The 8,837-nt window shown below is 44.5% G+C and overlaps 2 protein-coding genes across 2 annotated transcripts in view; one reads left to right on the forward strand and one right to left on the reverse strand.

The window, feature by feature from the left end:
* Positions 1–223: 223 nt before the first annotated feature.
* znf276 (zinc finger protein 276) lies at positions 224–5,829 on the forward strand. Its single transcript, XM_079743217.1, has 11 exons — positions 224–735; positions 904–1,216; positions 1,338–1,384; positions 1,551–1,958; positions 2,397–2,475; positions 2,668–2,754; positions 2,895–3,014; positions 3,310–3,385; positions 3,513–3,630; positions 4,045–4,144; positions 4,488–5,829. Exons 1-11 carry the CDS (start codon positions 483–485, stop codon positions 4,774–4,776), a joined length of 1,890 nt encoding a protein of 629 aa, XP_079599343.1. The 5' UTR covers positions 224–482; the 3' UTR covers positions 4,777–5,829.
* A 67-nt stretch (positions 5,830–5,896) lies between these two features.
* fanca (FA complementation group A) overlaps positions 5,897–8,837 on the reverse strand; it is a 63,161-nt gene continuing 60,220 nt past the window's right edge. Inside the window, exons 36-42 of the mRNA XM_079743216.1 lie at positions 8,662–8,830; positions 7,401–7,463; positions 6,828–7,008; positions 6,622–6,697; positions 6,354–6,504; positions 6,133–6,231; positions 5,897–6,039 (exon numbers count right to left, since the gene is read on the reverse strand). Coding sequence (XP_079599342.1) covers positions 5,941–6,039; positions 6,133–6,231; positions 6,354–6,504; positions 6,622–6,697; positions 6,828–7,008; positions 7,401–7,463; positions 8,662–8,830 — 838 coding nt within the window. The 3' untranslated portion in view covers positions 5,897–5,940. The remainder of the gene's footprint in view (positions 6,040–6,132; positions 6,232–6,353; positions 6,505–6,621; positions 6,698–6,827; positions 7,009–7,400; positions 7,464–8,661; positions 8,831–8,837) is intronic.

An 8,837-nucleotide genomic window follows, 5' to 3' on the forward strand; every position in this document is an offset into this window, starting at 1 on the left:
CGTCGTTATTTATTATTATTATTATTATTATTATAATAATTATATATATTATTATTATTATGTGATAACAACGCATTCTATGATTATTATTATCTATTTTTTTTAAATGACAAATCTATAAATATATGTATCGCGAATAATTTAGTTTTCTGGCAAGGGTGGCGCTGTCTTTTAGCCTTTTAGTCTCTGAATTGCATACAACTTCCGGGTTTCAATGTTTACATCTGGGAGCTGATTTCAAACGTTTCGAATCCAGATTTCTACCTGGCTAGTGTTTACGAAAACTACGCGCATTTAAGTTTGGTTTAATACTGCACCGTAACGTTGTAAGGACAAACGTTAACTCGCAAGTCCATTTAATTTGCAAAGGTAACTAGATATGTTCTGGTTAAGATAGCTACTATACGTACCACAGATGATCCTGTTCAGCATTTTTATATCCGAAATTTATTGTTTGTTTAACTATTCTGGAAATAATAGTCATGAAAAAGAAAAGCAAACGTGCGCGGTTGTCTGATCCTTCACAAGAGAAAACCGTGAACGTAATTGCCAGTGGGTTCCAGAAATCACCTGGAAACAGAGGGCGACCACGAAAGAAAGCCACGCCGACCCCACCACAACATGGTTTTAATCACAGTAACCCTCCATCACCAGAGCAGTCAGCAAGTTTTAACTTAAGCATGACAGCAGTCGGCGTGACACAAAGTCATATTGACAGCAAATCAAAAACATCAGGTGGGAATGTCCTATTATTTTAAATTGGAACGAGATTACTTCACATTTGGCCAAGTTGTCATTGGCCACATGTCAAGACTTTGGCCAAGCCATTGCAGTCCTGCCTTTGTACTGCACCAGCCTCGTCACATGCTGACCCTGAATACTAACATGTTTCAATGCCTACAGGTAGACTACCCCAAGCTCTCTGTCGGCTCTGCCATGGTAAATTCTCACCACGAAGTTTACGGCACGCCTTTAACAAGTTGCCTAAGGATTTGGCCGAGCTCCCAGACTATGAGGACAGTGCTCCTCAGTCCCCCCTCCTCTTCCACACTGACTTCCAGAGGCTGGTGGGGGTCCCACTGGACCGAGACCCCCGGCTGTCAGAGTTTGTCTGTAAGAAATGTTACACCAACTTCTACAAATGTCACAGCATCCTGCTCAGGTTTCTCCAGAGAGTTAACCTGCTGCCTGTCGGCAAAGAAAACGCTAGAGACCGGTAAATATGATCAAATCTATAATTAATATATTTGGAACCATATTTATTTATATATACCCATATACACTCCATTTTCCATATGAGTTTACTATTAGTTGGCAAACATTTGTATCTTTTTCAGGAAGAATGAAACAAGTCCTCAGTCATTGGTGAATCTCAGTTCGACAAGTATGTGATTGTCCTCTTTCTCCTCCTTGTTATCATAAGAACTAAACACAAGAACTAAACAATGGAAACTTTGCATTGATTTCACAGACTTAAAAAGTATCGCGCAAATGAAAGCATCGTCCATTCGATTTAACTCGGCCCTGCTGTTCTTCATTCCTGTTCGTAGTGCCGCCGTCTTTCACGGCCGACCGCAAGTGCCTCCACAGCCTGGTGTCCTGGGCTCACCACCACGGGGAGGCCTGCCGTTCCTGCCCCGACCTCAAGGAGGTGCTGGAGGGCCAGTGCTGGGGCTCTGTCCGGGCCGTGTGGGGCTGCTTGAGTGGTCACAGTCACATCATGGACACGCAGCGCACCGCTGGCACTAATAGTGATCCGGGATATGTGGCAGAACTAAGCTGTGCTCTATTGGGTGACGGCGGAGGGGCCTGTGAAGAGGGAGACGAAGGAGATGTCAACACGCAGGAAGAAGACGACCAGGATGATGAAGTAGGCGGGGGCAGGTCCAGACTTTCCACAGCTGCTAAACTGACGCACCACTCAGGCCGGAAGGATGGCGCTGCGTACCCAGAAGACGGTGAGGAGAAAAGATTCCCTGCACACCATCTGACCATCCATCTCTCTCTGTAGCGGGTAGTTCTAGTGCCAGAGGCCTACTTTTTTTTTTACCACAGTTGATCTATTTGTGTTCACGTTGGGGGAGGGGGGTGGGCGAGGGTGCTTAGCAGTTAGATCCGTTGGTGGGAGGAACAGACCCCTCCTTGGTGTGCGCGTGTGTGTATACCCCCTGTGACGCAGTTACCATATCAAACGTTATCATCTCCTTGAAAGCTGTTACTGTATACAATTGCGATGGTTATATACTGGGAACATTCATAAAGCATATGATGCCAGTAACTTTTGGTTTCAAACTCAAAGTTAATCCTGCCATGGTAACATTTTCCACAGTTTGAATAAACACATGTTGTGTTATTCTTTTTGGCTATTGTTTACCGTGGTTGTTATTGTTGTTTAGAGTTCCTAGGTCGTGAGCAGGTGCCATTCCCTCCTGCACAGCTGCACAACATGACAGCAGACGGCGATATGTCAGACAGGTTAGCACACACACACACAGTCACACACACACACACACAAACTAAAGGCATGCAAATAAACACTTGTAAACACACTTCAACATTTGCATCACTATGACAACACTATAAGGTAGCCTCTAGTGAAGCACAAAGCATGGTCTACAATAACATGCGTGGGTCTGTGTCCTGCATGATGACTCATTTGTGCTTCAGAGACCTATCTATAGAGGAGGACTTTGATGAGGGTAGGAAGAGAAACGCCTCAGACGACGAACTGTTCCAGCCTTATCAGGATAAAAGGTTAACTCCTCTTCCGCACTCAATAATCTTGTCTCGTCCCAAAAGTATGATCTATTGGTTTAAGTAACACAACAATCCATGTTTTTATATTGAGAGCACCCTCTCTTCCTTTTTTGTGTATTTGTTTGTGTTTCGTCTAGGCCTCGGAGAGTGACGGGCCCAGGCAAGAGGAGGCGCGGCCCGGCCAGCCAAGAGGAGCCCAAGGTCCGAGGTAAACCGGGACCAAAGCCTGGCTGGAAGAACAAGTTCAAACCTCAAGGGTATGTTTAAAATCCAAGTCTTTGTCCATATTTCACACTAGGGTTTTTGATGCAACGTAAGAACACACTGGATCCACGTATTGGGAAGATTTGGTTGCATGAAAATGTCCGGTCAACTTTAGCTTAATCAATGCTCAATGCAGGACAACATTGTCTCATATTACATTTCATCACCCAATGACAGTCTCTTGTCTAGAAAAGTTTCCCTTTACTTTCATTGTACAATCATTCCGTAACTAAAGAGCACAATCCCAATATAATTTGTACAATAATACCAATTTGTGTTGTTTCTCAGTGAAGAGCTACCCAATATCTACAAGTGTCCATATCAGGGATGCACAGCAGTATACAGAGCCACTGATGGGCTAAAGGTCAGACCTCATACATGTTTCCTATGTATTATGTTACACAGAATGCTATAATATTCCACGACAAAGTATAACCACTGAAATCGTTGCAATGCTAATAATTATATTCTCGTATTGATGTGGTTTCTAGAAGCACATAAAGGAGCAGCACGAGGAGAACCGAGAACGGCCCTGTCCTTATCCTGGCTGCAACAAGATCTTTATGATTGACCGCTACCTGCAGCGACACGTCAAGCTTATTCACACGGGTGAATAGGTCCCTTGTCTCTGTTACCTCCTTGGTACCACCTCTCCTCCGCAATGCAGTGGCTTTCACCCAAACTCAGGACTCTTTCACTGGGACATAGAAATCCATTGATAATGACAATAATGCAACAACATATGTTTCTAATAGTAATTCTTTCAAAAGTATTCTGGTTACATGTTATCCGGTGACTGTTTAGTAACACACCTGTAACCTTGCACCCAATGTGAATGAGCACGACGATGCCAGGCTCATAAAAAAACAGACATTACTAATGTGTCTTGGTACAGTGCCGCTGCTTCTTTCTGTCCCCATCATGGCAAAATATTGCGTTTGAATGATAAAAAAAACCCACTGCACTACTCCTCCTCTAGTGCGTCTTTTTGTCCTGTTTTTGATGTCATCATGGTGTTTTCAGATGAGAGGAACTACATCTGTGACCAGTGTGGACAGACCTTCAAGCAGAGGAAGCATCTATCAGTCCACCAGATGCGTCACTCTGGAGCTAAGCCACTGCAGTAAGTAGGTCGTCACAGTCAGACAATCTTGACTCCTGCAAACCTTCTAAACCAGGATATCGAGCAGTTGTCGCACAATTATTGCCCCTTGAGCTATTTCAATCCTACATTTTCTTAAGCATTATTTCACCCATTTTGTAAATTTCTCTTAATATCATCCACCCGACTTCCACCACGAAGTAAACAAAAAATATACTGACCAAAATGTCATCGTGATCCTGTGTTTAGTGAAAGTATTAATTTGGACCTCCAACACAATGGCCTTTAAACAAGCTAGTAGCTTTCTTTCAAACTGCCAATCGAAAAATGGATCCCACCTCAGGGCCCTCCTTCTCTCTCCCAGGTGTGAAGTGTGTGGCTTCCAGTGCCGCCAGCGCGCCTCTCTCAAGTACCACATGACCAAGCACAAGGCCGAAGCCGATCTGGAGTTTGCCTGCGTCCTGTGCAGCAAGCGCTTTGAGAAGGCCCACAACCTCAACGTCCACATGTCCATGGTCCACCTGCTGACCCAGGGGGAGGTCCTGAGAGAGGGCCCCCTCCAGCAGCAGCCCACGCCCTGCCAGCTGTACTCGGACTCGCACGCAGTCACAGAGACGGGAGAGGGGGTCCATCAGCCAGAACAGGAGAGATGACCCTGGAGCAACAACCGTTTGCCCTGACAGCTTCAGGGGTTTGTTCGGGGGGGCCGTGGGTCCCTTGTCTTTTTGTGGACAAAGACACTGTGTTTACATGGGTTCTGATCTCGGGAGGGATACGCCATGTTCTCCTTGTTTACAATATCAGACCATCCTGATTGGCAAACTGATGCAGACAATGATTTAAAGAAAACCGTTTAGGCAGCTAAACAGGGTGTAAACAGTAGAAGGAAAGTCATCATATCCCCATTTTGATTTGTAGGAAAGGTTGAAGGAGGGTCAAAACTACAGCCTGGAGCTCAAGGGGAGTAAAGGTTACTAGCTGAGGCATAGTGATGGCCTTGCTGGCCATCAAAACCGGAACTGTAATCCTGATGAGTTATGGTCTCATTTTAGTACTATGCATATTGAATATACATTTGTTCCTTAAAGAGCACCACTGACATTTAAAGCTGCTGTAGGTTTGATTTGAGAGTTGTACAGAGAGCAGCAGAGTGATTTTAAAAGTATAAAACAGAAGATTTTCCCATTTTCCGACATTCTGAAGTCTTGCATTTCACACACCTTTGATTGACGGGCAAGATGGATTCCGCAATGAGCTGGGAGTGGACTAAATCCTTAAGTCTCATACATTTAACGAATAGCTGACGGATGGCTATACCATTTCAACAAATCCTCTTGAATCTTAACTTTTTAGCTTTGAAACAATGATGTATTCTCCATTACTAATACACCATGCATTTCCTACATTTGAAACCATATATTCATTGTTGCCAACCCGTTCTTCCAGACGGCTCCATGGACTGTCTACTCATAGAAACATGAACCTCTTACGTAAGATGGTTTTATTGAGTTATTCTGAGGAATACATTCTTTTTTCAACTATATAATGTAAACCGTGCAATGGCAGATGCAAATGTATAATACAGACTTTATAAGTCATGTGTGTGTGGTTCATGGGCCGCCTGATGTTTATACTAATGTATGTTTGAACAGCAGTCTGTTTCTAAGACCATAAATATAAGCACTGAAACTACAACGTTAAAACGTCTCCAAAATGACATCCCCCAAAACACCACGTCCAAGAACACCAAAGTGTGAATTGAAGATGGGGTGGGAGGTTTCTTGTCGGCCTCACGGGTCAAAGGTCCTCCCAGTCAGTCAGAGGAAATCCATCTCTTGGCTGAGCCCGGCGGGGCCGAGGTGTGTGGAGAGGGCTGCAGCCACCTCCGGGTCCAGCTCCGCACACAGGGACTCCAGCTGCAACGCATCAGGGGGACGCATGTTTGTAGGTCCCGTTTAGAAATACAGATTCACCGCTTTACACAGCACATCGCTTGTGACATAATCTACCTGGCAATATTGGGAAGAGGAGAGAGCAGTTGGGAGGGTCTGGGATATGGTCCTCAATAAAAACTGCCGGGCTTGGTCCAAGATCTGCGAGGGCTCCATCTGACAACAAGATACACATCCATCATCAACTATCAGTTCTGTCCCGCTGTGGTAGAGAAAGCTGAGTTGATGCACAGTTAAAACCCACTGTATATAATACATTTCAATCCATGCCCCCTCACCTGATTGATATGGGGCTCAGCCAGTAGATTGGGTGTGTGTCCATCCAGGAAGAGTTTAAACAGATGGGCATAGCAGAGGACGGCAGTGTGGAGGAAACCTGGACACAAGACGGCCCTCTTCAGCAGCTCAGGGCTCTGCTCCAGCAGCACGCTGGAGGAACAAACATTTTCCCAGGGTCTTCATTTTGTCTTCTTACAACGTAATCAACAAAACGCAAACATTCAAGAAATTCAAGAAATGTGGTGATATGAGGAAAAAGATAATCACCTGTAGAATGCAAATGACCTCAGTCGTGTGTACTCATCCAGTGTTGCCATGGTAACTGCCTGGTAAGGACCTTCATCTAATAAGGGGGGGGGATCAGTGAGGATGTGGGATGTCAGTGATATAAAGATAAAAGTACAAAGATGTAGAAGAGTTCTAACTGAACAATCATTCAGCGAAGGTAAAGTCTTGCTACAGCTTCCAGTTACCATCGTCTGACGAGTTAACACTATGAATTTGGACTTTGACGCTAAGTGCCTGGGAGGACAGAGGCAGGCAGTTCAGTGTACCGGCTGGCTGAACCTGGAATATAAGATGCCAGTCCTGAGAGTCCACGAGCACCGTCAGGAGGTCGGTGCACATCTCCCTGGACCCCAGCCTGCCGGATTCCTACGCACAGACAGCACAAGGGGATCTACTATTCACATTTTTTGTATTATGTTTTTTATGACTAGTTAGTTACGGGTTACACACACATATATATACACACACACACACACACATATATACATACATACATATGTATGTGTATTGATTCACGTATACTGGAGGGGGGTTATACAATACACAGATGTAAACATACTCACACACACACTTTTAACTTTGGTTAAAATACATTGAAGACTCATAGGCTCGTCTCTAGAGTGTATCAGGTCGCCAAACTTAAATCTATCATATTTGTAAAGTTAGCTTTATTGTATACATTTTCGCTGAAGGCCAGTGTTTGTGTGAGAGCTTGAGACACCCATTAGTTTCAGTTTGTGTGTTCATCTGGGCATTACCTCAGGGTAGAGAACTGTTGCCAGAGTGTCAGTCACACATAGGAAAAGTAGAAAGACCAACACCTGGAACGAAATCATAGCATTGATATATTGAGAGGTTTAGGGTTTAAAACAACACACACACACACACACACACACACACACACACACACACACACACACACACACACACACACACACACACACACACACACACAAGGTTAGGTCGAACCGGAATTGAGTCACAATATTTGTCAAAAACAAACCAAAAATCAATAGTCAAGCTTTATGCTTGTTCAGAGATAGGGGGGGAGAGGTTTCAAAGCTAGTATACACTCGTCTGGTAAACAAAATGACACCCGACATCATGACATGACATAGAACAAAAGATAACACAGACACAAGGTCAGACCACCACTACCTTGCTCGAATTGTATCACTTGTGACCTATTTAGATCCATATGGGAAGTCACAATTTTGTAGGGCTTTTAAAGAATTTGCCAGATTAAATCTGGGTCCCTATAAAGTGCACCATTCATCACCAAAGCACTGTAAAATAAGTGAACAATAACGGACAATTATTTCCGCACTTAATCCCAGATGCTTAGTGGTTTTTATATTCGACAATTGATCGAAAAAAGTGGGTCGGCATATACTCTTTTGTATGCAAATGAGCTGCCACAGGGTGATGTGAACACCTCGCAGTCCAACTTCAACCCTCATCCAATGGAAATCCTGCTTTAAACCTCTTCTTGGCGCTCACTGTCTTGTAAGTGGACCTAGGTTTTTAGGAAGCTGAAGGCGCTGGGCTTTCCGTAGTTCAGCCATAGCAAGAGGGGAACTAGTGCTGGGGAGTGTCTATCTTATTATACTCCTATTCACAGGGCAAGAACGCCCCCAGCAGCGACCAAAACAAACAGGATTTTACTAGGGGGAGGAGCACAGTTTTTCAGGTAAAATTTATTGTAGGTGATTGATGCTATCTGTAGCTATAGGAATGTACTACAAATATCTCCAGGTCATTTATTTTTAGATAAATACTAAATATATGTTAATCTTACAAAAGGCCCCTTTAAACGACCAATACACATCACACCGATAATCAGTACTCCGGTGCCTCATTTGTGTCAGAATTTGCCCTATTCCTTGCCTCATTTAAGCCCTTCAGTATAAGGAACCATAGGGATTAGGGAACTGATACCCAACTTGAGCACAGCCATAGTCCCCTATGGCTTGCAACATGGCCCAGGCAGAGTGGTTGGTAAAAGCAGTTCTTTCCCACCTGTGTGCAGTGCTTGTCCTTCCTTTGCAATAGTGTTTCCAACGTTTCCCTGAAAGCCTGCCCCTTCTTCCCTTGCAGACCCCCCTGGCCTCCCCTGGCGAGGTGCAGACTGGCAGCCAACAGCAGAGCTGGAGCTTCAGGCAGTGGAGACAGCGCCGCCTGCTGTGAGCTGCACA

Source organism: Pollachius pollachius (assembly GCF_949987615.1).
Source record: "Pollachius pollachius genome assembly, chromosome: 9".
Taxonomy (NCBI): Eukaryota; Metazoa; Chordata; class Actinopteri; order Gadiformes; family Gadidae; genus Pollachius; species Pollachius pollachius.

Coding starts and splice junctions, on each gene's coding strand:
- znf276 (XM_079743217.1), top strand. CDS start 483: ATGAAAAAGAAAAGCAAACGTGCGCGGTTGTCTGATCCTTCACAAGAG. Junction 1,959..2,396: donor CGCTGCGTACCCAGAAGACG/GTGAGGAGAAAA, acceptor ATTGTTGTTTAG/AGTTCCTAGGTCGTGAGCAG. Junction 2,476..2,667: donor GACGGCGATATGTCAGACAG/GTTAGCACACAC, acceptor TTTGTGCTTCAG/AGACCTATCTATAGAGGAGG.